We start from the raw sequence: 23,053 nt of genomic DNA on the forward strand, positions 1-23,053 counted from the left end.
AAATGAGTTAAAAATCAAAAATACAATAATACTGGCTTTTAGGTATGCCTATGTAGTTACATTACCATTGTTCTTTATTTGTTCCCACAGCTTTGAGGTACTGCTGTTATCCTTTCATTTCAGTCTAAAGAACTCCATTTAATATTTCATGTAGGATAAGTGAGTCAGCATGAACTCCTTCAGTTTTTGTTTACGAAGGCATCTCTAAATTTCACTATCAGTTTTAAGGCATACTTTCCATGATAATGAATTCCTGGTAGTTTTTTTATTTTAACCTTTCAAACTTTAAATATATCATCAGACTCCTTCCTGGCCTCCAGTTTCTGATGAGTAATAGGCTGTTAATCTTGTTGAGGATCCCTGTACACGAGAAGTTGTTTCTGCTTGCTACTTTCCCCATTCTCTTCTTGTCTTTTAACAGTTGGTTATGTGTGTTGCCCAGGCTCTCTATGTGTTTATCCACTTGAAATTTGTTGAGTTTCCTACATTTGTAGTTTTTAAATAAATTTATGAGGTTTTCAGCTCTTATTTCCTCAAATATTCTTTCTGCCCATTCTCCTTTCCTTCTGTGACCCCTATTATATGTATACTGGTATTCTTTTTTTTTTTTTTTAAACAAATGTTTATCGAGTTCTGATTTTGTGCCCACATTGTTTAACTAAGAATCACCATGTACATCTTCTTTCATTTTTTTATTTTTTGGCTGTGCCACACAGCATTCGGGGATCTAGTTCCCTGACCAGGGATCGAACCTGTGTCCCCTGTATTGGAAGTGTGGAGTCTTAACCACTGGACCGCCAGGGAAGTCCCCTATACTAGTATTCTTGAGAGTGCCCCAAAGGTTTCTTAAGTCTCTGTTCATTGTTCTTCTTTTTTCTACCTTTCGTCTGCTCAGAGTGGATAATTCCAAGTAATGTATGTTTAAGTTCACTGACTCTTTATTCTGATGGTCAATCTGCTGTCAAAACCCTGTAATAAATTTTCAATCTCAGCTATGGTAGTTTTGGGCTCCAGAATTTCTTTTTCTTCTCTTTTCTATAATTTCTGTCTCTTTATTGATATTTTCTATTTGTTGAAACACTGTTCTCCCACTTTGCTTTAGTTCTTTGTCCATGGTTTCCTGTAGCTCTCGGAGTATGTTTAAAACAGTTGATTTAAAATCTTTACTTAGGAGCCGGGGGTGGTCTCGAGGGGGCGGCGCTGCACCGCTCCCTGCGAGCTGGTCCCGTGGCCAGGCGGGTAGCCAGCCTGAGGGCACGGCGCCATGAAGCTGTACAGTCTCAGTGTCCTGTACAAAGGCTATGCCAAGGCGGTGCTGCTCAAAGCTGCGTACGACGTGTCCTCCTTCAGCTTCTTCCAGAGGTCCAGCGTTCAGGAATTCATGACCTTCACAAGTCAACTGACTGTGGAGTGCTCCTCGAAAGGCAGCAGAGCTTCTATCAGAGACTATCTGGGCCATGTCTACGTGAGAAACGACAGTCTGGTGGGAGTAGTCATTGCTGACAGTGAATACTCATCCCAGGTGGTGTTTACCTTGCTGGAGAAAGTACTAGATGAATTCTCCAAGCAGGTCGACAGGATAGACTGGCCAGTTGGATCCCTGGTACCATCCAGTACGCAGGCCTGGATGGTCACCTCAGTAGATACCAGAACACCTGAGCAGCTGACCCCATGACTAAAGCGCAGGCTGAACTAGATGAGACCAAAATCATCCTGCACAACACCATGGAGTCTTTGTTAGAGCGAGGCAGAAAGCTAGATGACCTGGTGTCCAAGTCCGAAGCGCTGGGAATACAGTCTAAAGCCTTCTATAAAACGGCCTGGAAGCAAAATTCATGCTGTGCGATCATGTGACAGCAGCTGGCAGAGGCCCCTGCGCTGGAACGTCACCATCATTCACATCACAACTGCAGCCACCAGGGAGCAGAGCCGCTGTGGAACGACCCGAGTGGGACAGACTCAACTTTGGCTTTAGAGCTCATGGGAGGAACTGAAGGGTGGAAGGGACCTGGGGGTGGGGAGGGAACGTTCAGATTCACATGTCTAGTAAATTGAGGTCCCCTAAAAGTGTATTTTGGGGCCGAATGAAACCATAAAGCTCAGTGACTCCCGTAAAAAAAATTAAAAAAAAAAATCTTTACTTAGTACGCAATGTCTGTTCTTCCTTGGAAACACCATCATTAATGCAGTAATCATGGTTAAGCTGCCGAATCTGGAGAAATCCTTAGACATCTGTACTGAAGTTGGCCTGCACAAAAGCAGCCACTATGGCATTTGTTTTTAACAGTAAAATGTGTGAAAACCCTTGTGTTTTCATTAAGAGAATAGTCCAATGAGGAAATAAATGAGAAAGTCATCTCTATGTTTACTAACATGAAAATAACTCCAACACATATGGCGTGTAAATATTTAAATTTGCAGAATGGGGGGGAGGGATAAATTGGGAGATTGGGATTAACATATACACGCTACTATGTATAAAACAGACAGCTAATAAGAGCCTGCGGTATAGCACAGGGAACTCTACTTAATACTCTGTAATGGCCTGTATGGGAAAAGAATCTAAAAATAAGAAGAGTGGACATATGTATATGTACAATGATTCAGTTTGCATACGCCTGAAACTAACATAACATTGTAAAGCAACTCCAATTAAAATTTTTTAAAAATTTGCAGAATAAAATACCATAACAAAACATTTACCAAAAAATATTTTCTAAAGTCACTTTAGATTATAAAATGTATTTTTATAAGATTTGGGCTAAGAGCTAACAGTTGTACCTAATGGAGACAGTAAGTGATGGTGGAAGACATGACAGAGAAGGGGATGTTTTACTTCTCAGTCTCTAAACCGCATCACTACGTGGAGCTGAACCACAAATATACATACATGAGATGTCTAATTAAAAAAAATATAACCCTGAACAACAGTTAGTAGAATCAGAATGTGGCTCCAGGCTCTCTGATGGTAGAAAGTTCTGCTCCTATGTCTTGGCTAAATTATAATCATTTTAATCTAAAACACCTGCTGCATGAGAGTCTTTACCGGAACACCTGGGCCTTTGTGAAATGAATGTGGTGTGAATAATTTATAGAGCCTTTCCAGTTAGACAATTAACTTGATTCCACTTTTTAAAACAAATTATGTACTAAAACACCCTCTCTATACCTTATTTCTATTTTGGAACTTTCCATTCTATTCTAAAGTACTGATAATTTGGAGTCAGAAACACACTGATTCACTTAACTTCAAAGGAACTTATAATATCCGACAAAGCAAGTTTCCCCATATCAGTCTTCCTGCCCAGACCTCCTCAGGTATCTGTGCACAGTAGTACATCACTTACATATGTAGTCGCTTTCATCCTGGTTTACGTGGAGATGAAGGGACACTCAGAAGGGTGCACTACACGATCCTCACTGCTCTACCTCATTGACACCACAGAGCCGACTCCCCATCTCCAATCCACACCTGAGTATAAAACCTTTCACGGGATGACCACCTGAAAGGGGGCTCTTCCCAAGTTCCCCGTCACTGGGTCACAGTGACATGGAATCTGCAGGGAGGTGACAGGAGACTGAGGGAAGGCCCTGTGTGTGAGTAAATATTTTAGACAGGAACCTTCAGAGACCGAGAAGCTCAGCGCGTCCAAAACGTGTCATTTTAGGAAGGAGAGAACAGTCCACAAAGAGTATGACCTTCACCTGGGAAAGGGCCATTCCTTCTCCTTTCTCTCCTCTTCCTCTGAGCTTCTTTCTCAGGTAGGATTATTCTGTGTGACAAAAACACGTTCTTAAATGCTTAGAATCAACATACCCCCCCCCCCCGCGCCACAAGTATACACACAGGGAGAACCTTAATTCGGGGGAGAGAAGGGCCGCAGCAACAGGAGGGATGCAGGCAAACAACCTCCTGTAAGGAGCCCAGTCGGTGAGCCCGTCACCCACTTCTTCAGGAAGCCCTCCCTGCTGCTGCTGGAACGCCCAGCACTGCAACGGCGCCGTCCTTGTCCACTTGGCCCTCAGCCAGAGGCAAGTGCCTCGTCCCAGCCCCTGGCTCCTCCCGAGGAAGCCAGCATCCAGTGACTGGCTGATGCAGGATAGGATGCTTGTCCCATCGCACAAGTGGGAGCAACTCCGAAGGGCCACCCCAGCTCCAGAGCTCCCTGAAGCTATACTGAAGACTTCAGATTTTTGTCCTGAAGGCGATGGGAAACCCTAAGAGGGTTTAATGCCAAGAGATGACACAATTAAACTTAAGATTTACCCTAAAACCTGTAACTATACTTGTTTCTTCAACTTAATTAGTGGCACAGTATCTATTCTTCCAGGGAACAATGTATCATCTTCAATTACTCCATCCTTTCCTCTTACCTACATCTAATAAATCATCAAACGACACAGACTCTACCTTCTCAATAGGCTTCAAATTCATCCTTTCCTTTCACATGACACTTTCTACCCCACACACATCCTCACGTGTCACTCAGATAATTTCAAAGATCTGCGAAGTTTCCCTTGCCTGTGATTTCTTCTTCCTTCAATCCATAATCCACATACTTATGAGAGTTCACTATTTAAAATGCAACACTGACCTATTAGTATCTTGTTTTAGCCTCTCAATGACCTCTTTGTGTCAACAGGATCAAATCAAGCTCCTTAGGAGAGACTATGTCATGAGTCCCCTGGTGACAGGACCCCTGCTTTGCCTGCATTTCTTTCACTCTCTGCGTCACGCTCTGCGTCCAAGCAACGTTACAGGATGCTAATATCCTCTTCTCCACCCTGACAATACACTTACTTTCTTTATTTTGGAATGCTGCTTCTCCTTCATTAGCTGTTGAATTAATATAAACTATTTAAATCCAACTTGAATAATAAAAATAAACTAAGATGAAATGGCTGTAAGAGCTGCCTCTCCTGATTCTTTCTCTTCCCCTAACGGTCCCATTTAATCCCACCCAGAAAGAATCATTCACCTCTGCAGTTTACGCATGCTTCTGTTATTTCATTTAACAAGGTATGTTTAAAAATATTCACATATCTATTTTCCCTGAAAGAATGTAAGCTCTGTGTAACAGGGAACATGTTTTCCACTCTGGTAGCTTGCATTCGGTTCCACATGCTGGCAGCCACCTCCTGAGATCTCTTCTGAACATAATTTGAAAGCCCACCTTATGGTAACTGACTTACCCAGCTCCTCATCATTCGGTGGGGTCTGCTTATAGGCCATTTGAAACAAGGCGCTTGAGTGGTAAGACAATATCCTTTTTTCAAAATTGTATTTATTTATTTATTTGGCTGCGTCGGGTCTTAGTTGCGGCACGTGGGATCTTTTTAGTTGTGGCATGCAAAAGCTTTAGTTGAAACATGTGGGATCTAGTTCCCTGACCAGGGATTGAACCCAGGCTCCCTGCATTGGCAGTGCGGAGTCTTAGCCACTGGACCACCAGGGAACTCCCGAGACGATATCCTTTATCATGTAACACTTAATGAAAGCATAATTATTAGGAAAGAAATATCTGTGTTTCAGTGTCTCACTGAAAATAAGTTGTTGAGATTGAATGAGCAGAGGTGTAAGTGCAGAAGCAGAAGTAAGCATACACCAGTTGGAAGATGTCATTGTGTTTACAGCAATATCATTTCATAGTAATATCATTTTATTATGAAGATCATTTTATTACCTTCCTACTGGATTACTAGTGCTAAAATTTGTCTGTATACCAGAAGGTACAAGGATGTGGCTCCCAACACGTCCACTGGTGCAACCTCGAGCACTATTTAAAAAGTGGATCTTATGCCAGCTGGGACTGGACCCAGGTCATTGAATATGAGGATATAATAATACCTAAGGAGCTAGGGTAGTCCACACTGATGAGGTATTTTCTATCTTCAACAAGTAGCCTCTTACCCCCTCAATGCAATCAGAGTAGGAACTGTTCTCCATTTGACTGCATTACCTGCCCACTCATCCTCTCGTTGATACTGATTAGCGTGGACACACACAGCAACACATCCAACACTACACGTTTCCACATGGTCTAATCTTTTCTTCATAACCTCTGCCTTCAGTAAAACATACTGTGTATTTTTTTATGACAAACATCATAAACCAATAAATACTGTGTTTTTTTGCACTCAGTTATAGTGCTCCAATGTTTATGTGAAGATTGTAATTAAGCAATTATTCAAAAAGTTGTCTCAGGTCCTCTGGCTCAGTTCTGCTTTCTCATATAGGCATCCTACGTTATCAAAGGTTCTTCCTAAAATTTGGCCCAAAGTCTAAAACATAATATTATACTGAAGAGATGGAGGACCAACCATCTGTGTTTATGTTATTGATATTGAATGTTGCACTTATAGCAACATATTCTAAAGTCATATTAGTTTTTTTCCCTATTTTGTTGAAATACAGTTGATGTACAATATTACATTAATTTTGGATATACTACATAGTGATTTGACATTTGCATACACTATGAAATGTTCATGTTAAGTCTTAAAAAAAGATCTTCCCCATGATACAGAGATAGAGAAAGAAAAGCTGAGAGAAAGGTATGCCTCTGTCTCTGGGCCTATGTCCCTGCCCCTTTCTTAAGAGTTTTTCATACTTGTTGGAGGACTGGGGCACGTTTCAAATTCTAATTATAACTGGTCACTCATTCCAGAAAACTGCCAAATGCAAACACAAGACCAATTTTGAAAATCATTTCAGGGATCTCACTTGCTCAGACCCAGAAAACCTGATCTACTTTAATTTCTCCATGTTATAGGTGATGCATGAGACTCACAGGGGAAGTAATTTAACCAAGTTACTTTGAAGAAGCCTGAGTTGAGTGAGCAGAACTGAGTGTAAGTGGTGTCTTGTATAGGTTTAAGTAGAAAGAGTTTGTCCTAATTCCAGATTACTTTTCATATTCCTTAGCGAGAGAAGCTTCTCTTTCAGGGGTTTAATCAAACACAAACATTTAATTTTAATTCCTCTACTCCAGAAAAAAACAGAATCAAAAATTCCAAATTATATTGGGCTTCCCTGGTGGCGCAGCGGTTGAGAGTCCGCCTGCCGATGCAGGGGACACAGGTTCGTGCCCCGGTCCGGGAAGATCCCACATGCCGTGGAGCGGCTGGGCCCGTGAGCCATGGCCGCTGGGCCTGCGCGTCCGGAGCCTCTGCTCTGCAGCGGGAGAGGCCACAACGGTGAGAGGCCCGCGTACCACAAAAAAAAAAAAAAAAAATCCAAATTATAAATAGTTATTACTGCAGGAGAACATGGAAGAGGATCGCCTGTGGAGATGAGCTCTAAGCAGTCTCTTCATCATGAAAACATGGCCTCTGTTGGAACAAAGTTCCGCATCAATCCAGCCCATCTTTCAACATCTGCACAGAAAGGACAAAAGAGGACTAGAGGGGAACATCTACTTAGCTGCAGACTTCAGCTCAGAGCTCACTAATTTAGCATTTTTTCTTAAGGGAAGAAAAAAGCTGTTAAATATTAAACTAACTGGTTAAACTAGGATTTGAGTGTTAAAAGATTATTGACATCCTTAACCACATGCATAGTGAAATGCTGTAAAGTTATCTACCAGACCAGACATCAAAGAACAGTTCCAAGTTAGGATATAAAGCATAAAACCCTCATAATCTGAACAATAAAATTTAGAGGGAAAATAATCTGGAAATTTAAAAAATAGCCACTGGGTTCTGAGATTAAAGTTAAAACAAGTGTGAGGATACATCAAATTTAGAAAAGGATGGCATGAGCCACAGTAGAAAAGGGAGAGGGCAACAGTACTGTTAATGATAGCCATTTTAGGAACCTCGCTGGTGGTCCAGTGGTTAAGACTCTGCCTTCCAATGCAGGTTCGATCTCATCCCACATGCCTCGCCGTCAAAAAGTCAAAACATAAAACAGAAGCAATACTGTGATAAATTCAATAAAGACTTTAAAAATGGTACACATAAAAAAAATCTTTAAAAAACAAAACAAACAAAAATAGCCATTTTAAAAAAGCACCAAGTGGTGAAAGAAATTCTTCCCCATTTCTTGAAAGGTAAGAGGAGGACCTAGAATTGACTAAGTCTCTGCCTTCTGGATGAATAGGGCTTGCAAATGAAATTATCATCTGATGCAATGATTAGAAAATGCAGACGCCTCAAACACCTAGCTTGGCAACTGTCTTCTGCATAATTAAAACAAGTCAATAAATTTTACATAAATTAGATTATAGAGCCACATGTTAGTACTTCAGAACTTAATATCCCACGTCCAATCTACTCAATACTCACCTAGGTTTGAGGACCCCATTTTCTCCACCACTATGTGCTTTTTTCTCTGTGTATGTCTTTCTGTGTCCTTCTGCTTCTCTTTTCTCCTTTGACCATTTCTGTGTTTCCTCCTCTCTCTTCTATGCATCGTTTTCTTTCCCTCTCTCTCTCGATTCCTCCTCCCCCAGACTGTTTGGCCTCACTCTGTTGCAACCTCTGTATCAACACCTGTTGTTCTTTCTCCACAATATTTCTTTCTTTTTTTTTTTTTAAATCCATCTTCTGACAAAGGCCTTCCTGACAACTTTCCATACAGTTAGTCATAAAATAAAAAAATACAGAACACAGCAGACAGTATCTCATACACTAGAAACCAACATGACAGGAGTCCCTTCTCATTTTTCTCATCACTGTAATAAAAAAAAAAAAAACCAAACCTAAGAACTTAGTTTTGGTGAGGCACAGGACGTTGGTCCCCTACCGCATGAACCGAAATAACCCAGCAGAGAATTCAAACCAAGGGAGTAAGATTTGGAGCGGGGCGGGGGGGAGGCGGGGGATGGTGGTCGTGGTCAGTCTCCACAATATTTCTGATGCCTCACTAGCTGCATATATTTCCGCCTCTGTACTCCCTCACTGGTCCCCCGGGAGGGAGGTGAAGAGCGCAAATCCACCTCCTGAGTCAGGACTTTACCCGACGCAGGGTGGGGTGGGGTGGGAATGGGGGTGGGGAGGGGGGCCGGGAGTCAAAGGTTTGAGAAAGGGAGTCAGAGTTGGAAAACATCGCTGCAGGAAGTCAGTGTCTATATGGACCGGAGGCAGAAAGTTGGGGCCGGTACCTGCCTCAGAACGATTTAACCGGAACCAGAACCAGACTCCAGGGACCCGAACCGAGTCTTCTGCCGACGCCGAGACAGGCGAAATATTAGACTCAGAGCAAGAGCGACGAGCGCGTTCAGGGGTTTTAACTTACCGGGAGACCCCGGAAAGCCGGGTGTGGTGGAGCAGTGCCCGAAGACCTCATAGCATAATTTCCAGAAAAACCGAGACTTAACTCTCCTGAGTGCCCGCGACGCTCCGCGGGATCCGCTTCCGGGTCTGCAGGGAACTGCGCGTGCGCACCGGGGCGGGGGCGGGGCCGGAGGCGGGGCCGGGGCCGTCAAGGGGCGCGTCTCAGAAGCTCCGGTGGGTGGAGGCGGTGTCTCTGGTGGAGCTTCACCACCCCGCACCCGCCACTGGAAGATTCTGGTCTGTTTCTCTTCCTTGCGGACAGGCTCCGCGTTTCTACTTTGAATCTTTTGAACGTGTCTGTTGTCCTTTGGAGCCAGGCTACGTGCAGGATTAGAGATGCGCGGGCCACTTGTATTGGAAGCGGAGAGTTGAGAACGGTTTACGTGAAAACAGCGAGCAGATGAAGATGAGGAACCACCAAGGGCGGCACAAGCGCTGAGACCTTGGGGGCGGGGCTTGACGTTGTGGGCGTGATCCCGGAACTTCTGAGGCCCCAGGCAGTTACAGCTTTTTATTTAATTAAGCGAAAGCCTGGGTTTGATTTAGAGGTGATGGAAACTGGAGTGACAGGAAAGGCAAAATTGTGCCTGTGCGGAATGTGCAGTTTTATACTCACTTCCCTCCAGAGCATAATTTAAACTTCTGTACCCCATTCACTTGGAGGCATCAAAAAGATCAGTGAGGAAAAATTTCAACCCCAAACCTGTCATTATCTGAGGTACTCCGTTGGAGACAGTGAACAAGGAGTTGGCTATAGTCAGGAGCTGGAGAAATAAACTTTAGGAAGGAATTCAACCATATATATATATATATATATATATATATATATATAATTTTTTTTTTTTCTGCGGTACGCGGGCCTCTCACCGTTGTGGCCTCTCCCGTTGCGGAGCACAGGCTCCGGATGCGCAGGCTCAGCGGCCATGGCTCACGGGCCCAGCCGCTCCGCGCCATGTGGGATCTTCCTGGACCGGGGCACGAACCCATGTCCCCTGCATCGGCAGGCGGACTTTCAACCGCTGCGCCACCAGGGAAGCCCTCAACCATATTTTTGTATTTTACTGTATAGATTTTTCTTTCCTTTGAGTTGTATCATGCTGTAGGATGTGAAGGGTAAGACCATTTTGATAGAAATTTCCATTTCCCAAATATCAACTACTAATGATGTTATCTTCAGTGTAGTTCTGCTGCTTATTAACTTTTCTTATGCACTTCGGCATATTTCTGAATTTTTAATGTCACTGATTTATCAGTTGTGAATAAACATATCCCCTTTGTCCCAGGCTCCCGGTGCAAAACTTCAGAAACCCTTGGAATTTCCACTAACTGAATCACTATGCTGTACGCCAGAAACTAACACAACATTGTAAATCAAGTATACCTCAATTGAAAAAAAAAAACAGAAACACCTTGGAATTTCCTGAATGATAAGAGTGTCTTTGCTATTATACTAAGGCAACTCTGAATGGGGGTTCCGTACAAAGCTATGGAATGGGAGCCTGGACATCAGAAAGACCAACCAGGTGATCAGAGGATTGGAACATGCAGCTACCCAACTTCTGGAGAGAGGAGGGAGGCTGGGGATTGGGTTCAATCACATGGCCGGTGATTTAACCGGTCATGCCTGGTAATAAAACCCTGATTAAAAACTCTGGACAGAGAAGCTGGAGGGAGTTTCCTGCTGGGGAACAGAAGCTACTGTGCCAGGAACCCTACCAGAACCTGCTCTATGTATTCCTTCAACTGTTTTTTTTTTTTTTAGAAAAATGATGTCAAATGACAAAACAATGTAGTAACTAGTTTTTGTTTTTTGTGATACGCGGCCTCTCACTGTTGTGTTGTGGCCTCTCCCGTTGCGGAGCACAGGCTCCGGACGCGCAGGCTCAGCGGCCATGGCTCACGGGCCCAGCTGTTTCACAGCATGTGGGATCTTCCCGGACCGGGGCATGAACCCGTGTCCTGTGCATCAGCAGGCGGACTCTCAACCACTGCGCCACGAGGGAAGCCCAATGTAGTAACTAGTTTGATGTCCTTTATTCAAGGGAAAACTGGATTTCCCGTCGCCCCTGGCGCCCAGCGCCACGCCCGGGTACCAGCCCGCTGCAGGTTGGTGAACCCACCAGCCTGGGAGACAGTGGCGGCCTTCACACATTTTTATTATTTATTCCTAAGTAGTTTATTTTCTTTCATCATTTTGTAATTGCATCCTCAGTTTCCAAGTGTAACTTGTCAATTCAAATGTTTGTACATATGTAATCACTTATTTCGTATAATTTGAAGCCATGTCATGGGTGCAAACTGATTTGTAATGTAATATCACTGAATTGGCCCCATTTACTGGAATGATAAATTGCTAAGCTTAGGTACAATAATAGCTGGTAGGTGTAGGAAAGTCAAGGTGGAGATGAAGCAGAGGTGAAAAGAACACTGCTTCCCTACCCACACATACAATAAAAGAAATTCCATGTGGGATCTTAATCCCATATGGGATTGTATTCAGGTATACAATACATGAAAAACTACTATTTCATCACTAAGTGACATGGGAATGATAAGGCAAAGGCTAAAACAGATTGTCAAAGCTTTAATTTTATTTTTCTTACATAAAAATTATATACATTTATATGCTGAGACTGCATGATGCCAGTGTAAAATGCAAATCAAAGAGTATATAGAATTAAATATAACAATATATTAATATAAAGCCAATGACTATATCTATATTATATTTAATATCCTCTAGGAAATATAACAAACTGAAATCTATGAAGTAGGAGAAAATTTAAAAGTAGGTACATACGGTGAAACAGATGAAGAATAAATACACATGGTCAAAAAACATTTCAGATATCTTGACTTCCAGTTTATCTAAAGTAAATAAAAAGCAAACAAAAACATGTGGTGGCGTCACCTTCATTTCATCAAACTGAAAAATATAAACATTTCTCAAGGTGGATTGTTATTAAAGGTTTGTGGATATCTGTCCTGCACGGACTGGAGGTGAAGGAGGGAAGAGCTACAGCCTTTTCCAAATAAAAGGGGAAGGATACGAATATATGTTTACTTTGCTACACTTTAAAGTATGCAAATGCATATGAATTACACCCTGATATTTGTTCTCATTATAAAATAGTGCTTGACTTTCCTCACTATAAAATAATGCCAGTGTAGAATGTGCACCTCAGCGCTAGCGCTCCTGAGAGGCAAGAGGCCTGGGGGGTTAATACAGCAACTTGATTGTCCTAAGGCGCATCAATTGTCTAACACGAATGTTAAAAGCGTCGTAATAGTCGTCCTCAAGGAAACCCATATTTCACCATTTTGACTCAAGTTTTCAAACTCCTTTCCTATGACCACCCCAGGTTCTAGTGTTTATGAGGAACACCCTGTGTGAAAACTTGGCCCTGCCGGTCACTTTGGAGAATCTGGGCAGTTGCAGGGCTTTGCTCTCTTTCAGAACTGCAGTCTCTGCTGATTAGGCTTGGGTACCCTTAGTTTAAGTCAAGCCTGATCCACTGACAGCCTGTCTAGGGAAGAGGTAGACTGTCCTTGGAGCACGGACCTTCTCCTCCATCCCCGGCTGGACTCGAGGGAGCCGACAGTGGGGTTGGGACGAGCCAGCCCTCAGCAGGGAAGACATAGGCCGCCTGGTTGGCCATGGCGTACGTGGTCAGCACCGCGGTGCACAGAGGCCCCCGCAGCTGGGCCAGCTGCTCCCAGAGCAGCGGGGAATAGCCCTTCTGATTGTACACATTAACTATGTTCTGATAAATGGCCTCAGACATAGAGCGCAGGGCGGTCAAGAGGCTTTTCCGAAGTGGAGGCGGCTGGTCTCCTGGGGACCTGGATCTGGGCCTCTTGCTGCGCCCAGGGCGCCTCCTCTGGGACCTCCTGGGGCGGGCATCCCGGATTTCTTCACTCTTCCTGCTGTGGCCAGAGTCAAGGACCTTCTGTTTCTTCTTTTCCAAAGTCGCACTGCGCTCATCTGGAGAGGCCCCTGCGGAGCAAGCATGTAGGTGAGAGACCTGCCACATCGATTCTCATGGACCCCCATTCCCAGGATCTCACAATGTCCCTTCCGTAAACCCCCTCTCTCTCCTGCTCCTGCCCTGCCCCCTCAGCTCTAGAATGAGGTGATGCTATGCCCACCTTGGGCCTTCCAATGCTCCCTGGATCCCAGAGTCTCCAAACGGCTTCAGCCATTGAACACGGCCCTTTGTGCCCACACACTGGATAGGTTCCCTGCTTTTCTCTCTGTACACCTGGGGACCCAAAAGCAAGATCCTACCTGTTCTCTCGCAGGTGCCGTCCCTGGAATTGAGCTTCCTCTTCCTGGAGCTCTCCGGACTGGAGCCGCGTTCTGCATCTGTGGATCAAGTGACAGTTTGAATGACTGCCTGCACCCGGCACGCTGGAAACCTAGCCTATCCCGGACACACAAGGAGCCAGGATCCCAACCAAAGCTCGTGTCCCAGCTACACATCCTACAGTCCAGGATGTGCAAGGCCTGGCTGCCAAAGCTCACCTACTTCCCTGCCCAGGGAGACTGACTTACTCCATATGCCCTGTCCCTCCTCCCCAGAAAAGCGAAATCTTACCTGACAGAGTAGTGCAGCTGTTTCTGTCCTGTGTCTCGTTTTCCTTTGAATTCTCCTCCTCATCTGTCTTGGGCTCTGACCCTGGAGAAAAAGAGGGATTGAGATGACTGTCCTCCCTCGAGGGACACAGAAGCCCTTAGTCCATCCCTAGCCTGTATTTGTGGGCAGTTCTCTCTACCAAGGGCATTCAGACACATGAACTGGAGCAATAATATGGTTCCGGGGGATCATTGCCAGGATACTCAAAGCCCCCATAGGGCTGGGGGACGTCTCCCATCACCGATCTCCAAATAAAATCCCAACAAAACACAAATTCGGTGTCCCTGATTCCATCCCTCCTTCCAGCCTCAGACAAACAGCCCAGGACCCTATCTGGCCTTTGGTCGTGGCTGTCTCTTCACTGGGAAGAGAATGTCTTGCCTTTTTCTTGGGATAGTTTGTCCTCCACATCTGAGCCCCTTTCTTCCATGGAGTCCTGCTGGACGGGAGGCTGGTCAGTGGGGTGTTCCATGGAGGGTCTGTGCGGGTGTAGGTCTTCAGTGCCCGATTCCATCTTGAAGCCCAAACAAAAGGTCCTCTCTCAGAGCGGTTCCGAGTCAGAAGTGTCCACAGGCGCGATGTGCCTGCCTTTTATTAGACCCTCATGGGGCGTGGCTTGTTCCTATTGGCTGATTGGATTCTACAATCCTATCACTTATCCCAGCCTGAGATGGTGCGAGATTATGAACCTTGTTGGTTGTGGTTGTACGGGGGAACCTGACACAGGAAGAGAAAGTGAATCTCTGTTTACCCTTAAGACCTCTTCAAAATGTTCAATGTTTTTCCAGTCTTGAATCATACATCTCAAACTTCTCCTTTGGGTGGGGCTTAGGTGGGACATGGAGATGATAGACTTGAATGCAAATCGTAGAATTATGTATTTGTCTAATAAATAAGTTGGAAGCCATCAAATCAGTTCTAGGAAGTAATCGTTTAAGGATATAAAAGACAATAAAAGACTCCCAGGCTTTATAACACAAAATTATTTCAAAAAATTTTAAATATCATTTAATACCCAGTTCATATTCACATTCTTCTAAATCTAAATTACTCAAACACATTTTATTGGTTTTGATTTTTTTTAGCCAGGATTTAAACAAAGTTCCTACATCAAAATTACTTCTCATAACATTAGAACTGGTACATTTTGTCTGAAAATATCATTAAAAGCAGTTACAAAATGGAACCACCTACTTATAATCCCCATCACTCAGAAAGAAATTGTATCCAGATATATAAAGTTTAATTTCTACCAATTCAAAACAAAAGGAAACTATTCACAATAAATTGGAAAACAATTGACAAAACAATTCACAGGTTAGTAAACTCATATGATGAAAACTATGTTACATTACATACAGCATTGCTAATAATAAAGTCAATGGAAATAAAAACACCACCAAGTTTTCACATACATACTACTAAAAAAAATTCAGATGTTACCCAGTGTGCCTATGATGTGGGGAGCTGGAGATTCTCCTCTGGAGTTAGTGAGATTTTTGGGCTTAACCACTTCAGGAGATACATGATTATGCAAACTAAACCTGAAGATGCGTGAAAATGATGACTCAGCAATTCAACTTCTCACCTTCTGTTTATAACAACAAGGAGATTGCCCAAGTGTATTCATGGGAGCATTGATAGTGGAAGGAAAAACATAAATGCTCACCAATAGGATCAGGGATTATAACCAAAAAGTCCAGTGCATTGACACACAAAAATTACAAACAGTGGTGAAACACAATGAACTATAGGTACATGTGTAAAAAGGAGATTTTTCCAAAACAATTGGGAGAAAAGTCCTGATAAAATATTAGACAGTATAAGGACATGTGTATAAATATTTTACATTTGCAGAAAATGATATATGGTGTTCAAAGTATGTACATATATGTTAGAATTTCTTAAAATTTTGGGAATGAGAAATATCAAATTATAGTTGATTGTATCAGATACATACATATGTGATCAAATCAAAATGCAGAAGAAAAGTAACCAAGAAATAAATATCTCTTAAGGTCTTGTGGGTGAGAGACCGGCCAGATCAATTCCCATTGACCCCCATGATTCGATCTCATGTGATTGCATTCTGTTCGAGGGCAAAGGGAACAAAAATGCCCAGTGAACTGATAAGGCATCTTTTTTTTTTTAATTCTTGAGTTCATGATATATTTTTTTAATTTTTATTATATATATATACATATTCATTCTTTTTCATATTCTTTTCTCATATAGGTTATCGCAGAATATTGAGTAGAGTTCCCTGTGCTATATAGTAGGTCCTTGTTGGTTATCTATCTATATATAGTAGTGTGTGTATGTTCATTCCAAGCTCCTGATTTATACCAACACCCCCCTCCAACATTTTCCCTTTGGTAACCATAAGTTTGTTTTCTAAGCCTGTGAGTCTGTTTCTCTTTTGTAAATAAGTACACTTGTATCATTTTTTAGACTCCACATATAGGTGATATCATATGACATTTGTCTTTCTCTGTCTGACTTACTTCACTTAATATATAGTCTCTAGGTCCATCCATGTTGCTGAAAATAGCATTTTTTCATTCTTTTTTATGGCTGAGTGATATTCCATCGTATATATACATACCACATATTCTTTATCCATTCCTCTATTGACGGACATTTAGGTTGCTTCCATGTCTTAGCTATTGTAAATAGTGCTGCAATGAACATTGGGGTGCATGTGTATTTTCTAAGTATGGCTTTGAGAAGGCATCTTGAGATCGAGAAAGGAGGCAAGGATCTTTATCTAATCAATGGATCCATCTATGATAGTGTAACTTACTCACAGGGTGGGATCTAGATCAGGCTGACAACGATAAGATCTGGAAGTTTTCACAGCTGCGTTCCGCACCACCCAGGGCCCATTCCAGAATTTTATAGTTAACCTAGGGTATCGGGGTAGGTGCTTGGAAACAGGATGAACTTTCCTAAGTTAAGATTTATGGGCAGGTAACTAGTGTTCTGGGCACCGAGAATCCATCATGGAGAGTTTTCATTATTGCTTGGGGACTAACAGTATAGAGTTATGCTCACAGCCATACATATTGAATTGGTTAGGTTAGTACTGGTGCTTGAACAGGGCATCCTGAAACAACAGAAAGTCTAGCTGGATAGGGAAACTTCCCCTCATGTTTCCTCATCTATTCTGGAAGCCTCATTGTTTCCCATGGAGTTTTCTGAGCATCCACAATCTGACCTGATAAGGACAGTTGAGTTATTATCAGCGGTAGAAACATTTTTTTTTTTTTTTTTTTGCGGTACGCAGGCCTCTCACTGTTGTGGCCTCTCCCGTTGCGGAGCACAGGCTCCGGACACGCAGGCTCAGCGGCCATGGCTCGCGGGCCCAGCCGCTCCGCGGCGTGTGGGATCTTCCTGGACCGGGGCACGAACCCATGTCCCCTGCATCAGCGCAGGCGGACTCTCAACCACTGCGCCACCAGGGAAGCCCAATCCCTTCTTTTTATATGATCACTTACCCACATTTACTCCTGATAGGCACCCATACCATATAGACTTTGCCTCTCAGATCGAAGTAGAAAATATTCTCCCAGAGTCATCCCATGTCTGCATGCTCAGTGTATGATCACAACCATGTGAGAAGGTTAGACCCTGAGATATGGGTTTGTGATTCTGTGACCTCCCCTCCCCTTAGAATTGCAATTACCATTTCACCTGTAGTGGCAATGACCCTGCAGGCTTGGGGAGTTGAGAACATTTATGAAAACCTTTTTTTTCAGAAGTTGCTAATTACCCAAACCAATTACAAGTCTCTAGATAGTATTTGCGAAGGGATCTTGAAATGCTTGGTAAAGGCCATTTTCCATTCCTGGAGGTGAGTCTCAGTGGATATTCTGCTTTGATGACACGTTCTTCCACCCCAAAGTGAGTTCTTCCTAATTATCAGACCACTTAGCTGAACTACCATTAAATTAGGAGCAAAGAAATGAAACCAAAGTACCTGAGAAGGATTTTCAAAGAGATACAGAAAAAGGGGGAGTATGATACCAAGAGTTCAACGACAATTAGGCTGGAATTATAGACAATATGGATCAGATCGTCAAACATGCCATTCCTTCATCTACAAGACAAACAAATGCTACTTACTCAATTCAAGAGTGCTGGCTGGTTACCGCAATCTTCTACACTTACTTTTTGTTGAATTTTCAGAAATGAGCACTGGTTGCTTTTGTGATTTGTTAAGGAACATAAAAAAATGGAGTTCAAATTAATCTTTCGGGTTTTTTTTTCTCCTACAAACAAATCTGCGTTTTATCCAGGTCCATTATCCAGTGCCTCTCAGTTTGCAAGTATGGGGTTAGAGCCATAACGGTGGACACCCTCTACCACACATGAATTGAGCCTATACACAGACACACACAGATACACACACACAAATATAACAAAACACATGCTGGCACACACATACACACCAAATACACAGTGGCTCTTAGTGCAATGCAGAGCTCCCTGAGAAGAAAGGGACTGGGCATTTGGCCTCAGGGCTTCTTCTTTTTGGAAACTCCAAGAGGTGTGCTAGTCAGAAATCTCCTGTCCCAACACCTCTCTCCCACCAGCCTGGGTGCCTGTCGTTGAAGACCAGGCTTTGCGGCTTTGCTGTCCTACTCCTTGGGGTTCAGCTGAGCTCTGCTCCCCTGACTGCTTTCAGAGATGCCCCTGCCATCCTCAGAGGGGAGGCCTCCCAACCCCATGAAGCATCAGAGACCCGGTCCTGGGGGCACAGGCAGAACGTCTGTCACCACACATAGTTACAAATTTTGTGGGTGTGTGATGAGGACTTTTAATATCTACTCTCAGCAACTTGCGAATACGCAGTTAAATATTTTAACTCTAGTCACCATGTTGTACATATATCTCTGTGACATTTATTTCATAACTGGGAGTTTGCATCTTTTGTGCCCCCATCCCTGCAACCACCAATCTGTCCTCTGTATCTATGAGTTTGATTCTCTTTTTTAGATTCCACATGTAAGTGAGATCACAGCATATTTGTCTTTCTCTGTCTGCTTTCTTTCACTTAGCATAATGCTCTCAACGTCCATCCATGTTGTCACCAAAGGTAACATTCTTTCCCTTTATATGGTCGAATAATGTTCCATTGATGTACATACACCATTTTCTTTATCCATTCATCCGTTGAGGGACACCTAGGTTGCCACTGTATCCTGGCTAAGCCAGGCTGTTCTTAACCTTGGTTTTCATGGGTGCCCAGGAGGTCAGGGTCTCCAAAGTCCTGGGTTGTCACTGAGCTAGTGCCACTGGGAAGACTGAGTTCTCATTGGCAAGATGCAAAAAGAATAAGCCAGCATGTTGAGATATGTTTTTAAAAATAGGCTTTATTTTTCAGAGCTGTTTTTTTTTGCAGTACGCAGGCCTCCCACTGCTGTGGCCTCTCACATTGCGGAGCACAGGCTCCAGACGCGCAGGCTCAGCGGCCATGGCTCACAGACCCAGCCACTCCGCAGCATGTGGGATCTTCCCGGACCAGGTCACGAACCCGTGTCCCCTGCATCGGCAGGCAGATTCCTAACCGCTGCGCCACCAGAGAAGCCCTTAGCTGTTTTTAGCTCACAGCAATAGAAGCAGAAAGTCCAGAGATGTCCCATATATCCACTATCCCCACTCATGCACAGCCTCTCCCTTAGCGACATATGCATAAATATTTTAGACATAGTGTATATTGTTAAAATTACATAGTTATACGAATGTAGTTTTAAAGTCATAGAAAATGGCAAAGACCAAAATACAGCGTATTGTTTCAGATGTACAAATTTGAGAGAAAGTGAGAGTGTGAAGGAATGGTAAACACCCAATAGAACATTGCATCCGGTCAGTGGATTGTGGGTGATGATTGGTTAGCATGTGATTAGGTTAGGATGATGAGATTAACGGGAGGGAAAGTCCAGGGGGTCCTAAGACAGTGTAAAGCCCAGCAGAAGAAGGAATTCTGGTCAGTGGTCTCTTCTCCAGGCATCCTGGCAACCACTCTCTCTCCAGTGGTTTTGTCCAGTGTCCACATATCTGGGCGGTTCTGGACAGACAGCAGAAGCGCACTTTACTTTTCATTACGGTTTATCGTCAGTGAACTAGGAGAGTGGGAACAAGCAACAGAGGGCCATTTTAGACGTTGAGGTAAGGATTAGTTCATTGTTTAATAGAATTTCTTAGCACAGTGACTGATTCACAAAATACTTCCAAAACGTTAATTTTTCAATGAATGTCAGACTTTTCAAAGAATGGTCACCAAGCACTTGATTTGTGTGTGGTGGTGGGTTAGCAGTTGTGGAACCCTTTGAGCGAGGGCTTTATAAAACTATAAGCAATTTGTTCATCTATCTTTCATCCTAGTGTATTCATGAGAACTTGTTTGGAGGTGGCTGAAATTCAGGACCCTGACCCTAAGCCTGTACACAAAACAGAGCAGCACCTCAGGTGTGAAGCTCCTAGTGCAATGTGGAAGCAAGAGTTATTCTACCTCATTTTATGGTTGGGAAATCCTTCCTCACTACTTGATTTTGGTCATTGAAATTTGAAGAGGAAAGCGTACTTTATTCTAGACCTTCAAATAAGTCAGCCCCAATATCCGATATAGCATGTTCTGACCCTTTCTTTCCTGTTTCTATGGCAAAGTTGTCTTTTCTTTTTCTTAATATAATTTAGTATGATAAATGATATTTACTTTTCATGACAGCCTGTGGAATAAGATATTTTCCTGTTGCATTCTATTTGTATTTCCATTAGAACCTGTTTAATTTTTAGTTAGCCAATTCCCCGTTATTTATTTATTTATTTTACCTTCTGTAATTTTTTTTCTGTCCTCATTTTCTTAAGATAAACACTTTGGTAATTCTCTGGCCGTCCAGTGGTTAGGACTCCACGCTTCCAATGCAGTGGGCCCGGGTCAGATCCCTGTTTGGGGAGCTAAGATCCCGCATGCCGTGTGGTGTGGTCAAAAACAAAACCAAACAACAACAACAAAAAACCCAGAACACTTTGGATAATTTTTTTGTTTTTTGTTTGTTTATAACGGGTCCATTTAGACTAAAGAATTTCCCCTAAAGTCAGATTTTGTCCTGCTCCTAAGTTTTGACCCAAAATGGTGTACCTGTTTTTTCTTCTTTATGATTTCCATTTGAATTTCATTTCTGATTTTAAGGAATTTGATTTCAGCGATTTGTGGCAGTGTATTTCACATTTTAAAAAATACTTAGTGCTTGCCGGCTTCCCTGGTGGCGCAGTGATTGAGAGTCCGCCTGCCGATGCAGGGGACACGGGTTCGTGCCCCGGTCTGGGAAAATCCCACATGCCGCGGAGCGGCTGGGCCCGTGAGCCGTGGCTGCTGAGCCTGCGCGTCCGGAGCCTGTGCTCTGCAATGGGAGAGGCCACAACAGTGAGAGGCCCACGTACCGCAAAAAAAAAAAAAAAACCAAAACAAAACACTTAGTGCTTGCTTCGGCAGCACATATACTAAAATTGGAACGATACAGAGAAGATTAGCATGGCCCCTGCGCAAGGATGCCACGCAAATTCGTGAAGTGTTCCGTATTTTTATACAATGGAGAGGATTTGAAAAGGACTTACATTTTGTGCATAGAGCAAAATAACTGCTTTTGTAGATGGTTTCTAAATCCTATATAAAAAGTATAGTCTTGACATAACACGGTGCAATGATAATTGGTTTAGAAGCCATGAATCAGAATAAAAAAGAAAACTGATTTTTTATGAATCAGAGATTAAAAAGCAGTAAAAAAAAAAAAAAAACCTTAATGTTATTAAGAAATGTAAAAAAGTAGTTATATTTAATTTTGTTAAAATGGACAAAGGGGAACTCTAGATTGTAAAATATCTTGAATTTTCTTTGAGAGCTATTACCTGAATACTTTTACCAAGTGTTTTCTGGTATATAATATAAGGTCTCTAAATATGGAATGTGCATTTATTAAATATAAAATGTTAATTAGTTGAGGGGGAAAAATCAGAAATTTCTCTATGGCAAGATAGTCGAGCTAAGTCAGAATTGAAACACACATAATATTCCTCCACATGTCCCCATTTGAAGGGGCAGGCCTTTCCAAATGTGCAATTTGCACCTGCATTATACATTAACTGGAACTTCTCAAGGCAGGAGGATATAGTGAAACTTTGAGAAAAATTGTCCCTTTCTTCAGATGCCAGCATTGTAATTTTTTTTTTTTTTTTTTTTGCGGTATGCAAGCCTCTCACTGTTGCAGCCTCTCCCGTTGCGGAGCACAGGCTCCGGATGCGCAGGCTCAGCAGCCATGGCTCACGGGCCCAGCCGCTCCGCGGCGGGTGGGATCTTCCCGCACTGGGGCACGAACCCGTGTCCCCTGCATCCGCAGGCGGACTCTCAACCACTGTGCCACCAGGGAAGCCCCAGCATTGTAATTTTTAACATTAATATTTCTTTTTCATCCTGTACATGGGATGTTATTAACCTAAAAGTTCACTCTGTCCGTGCATACCTAACCAAAGTATCTCTGATGACATTCAGGTATAATGTTAACCTGTCCATATGATACATAATTCATTGTCTTGAAAAGTATAAAACTGCACCTCTAACTCCTGACCAGAGGAACATTCTCAGAGCTTCTGAGAGTCTGTCTCCTGGCTTAACATCCTCAGTTTGGTTCGAATAAAGTACTCTTTTTTTCTTCCTAGCTTGATCGGTAATTGAATTTTCATGGATATAGTGGAGAAACTTAAAAAAAATTTTTATCACCTTATTTTTAAAAAATTATTTTATTGAAGTATAGTGATTTACAATGTGTTAGTTTCTGGTATAGAGCAAAGTGATTCAGTTTGTATAGATTCTTTTCCATATTCTTTTCCATTATGATTTATTATGGGATATTGAATATAGTTCCCTTTAGCATATAGTAGGGCCTTGTTGTTTATTCGTTCTTTATATAATAGTTTGCATTTGTTAAACCCAAACTCCCAATCCATCCCTCCCCCACCCTACCTCCCCCTTGGCCACCACAAATCTGTTCTCTATTTCTGTGAGTCTGTTTCTGTTTCATAGATAAGTTCATTTATGTCATATTTTAGATTCCACATAGAAGTGATATCATATGGTATTT

At 42.8% G+C, this 23,053-nt stretch overlaps 1 protein-coding gene and 1 pseudogene across 4 annotated transcripts in view; one reads left to right on the top strand and one right to left on the bottom strand.

The window, feature by feature from the left end:
• Positions 1-9,545, bottom strand: part of LOC307178857 (uncharacterized protein) — a 52,341-nt gene extending 42,796 nt beyond the window's left edge. For all 3 annotated transcript variants that reach the window (XM_079907460.1, XM_079907464.1, XM_079907463.1), the window contains exons 1-2: positions 9,239-9,545; positions 3,706-3,773 (exon numbers count right to left, since the gene is read on the bottom strand). In XM_079907460.1, the coding sequence (XP_079763586.1) occupies positions 3,706-3,720 (15 nt within the window). In that variant the 5' untranslated portion in view covers positions 3,721-3,773; positions 9,239-9,545. The remainder of the gene's footprint in view (positions 1-3,705; positions 3,774-9,238) is intronic.
• Positions 156-2,008, top strand: LOC307178873 (synaptobrevin homolog YKT6-like; annotated as a pseudogene). Its single transcript has one exon. The product of its transcript is annotated as a synaptobrevin homolog YKT6-like (transcript).
• Positions 9,546-23,053: the final 13,508 nt, after the last annotated feature.

This window comes from Stenella coeruleoalba (genome assembly GCF_951394435.1).
Source record: "Stenella coeruleoalba genome assembly, chromosome: 20".
Classification (NCBI taxonomy): Eukaryota; Metazoa; Chordata; class Mammalia; order Artiodactyla; family Delphinidae; genus Stenella; species Stenella coeruleoalba.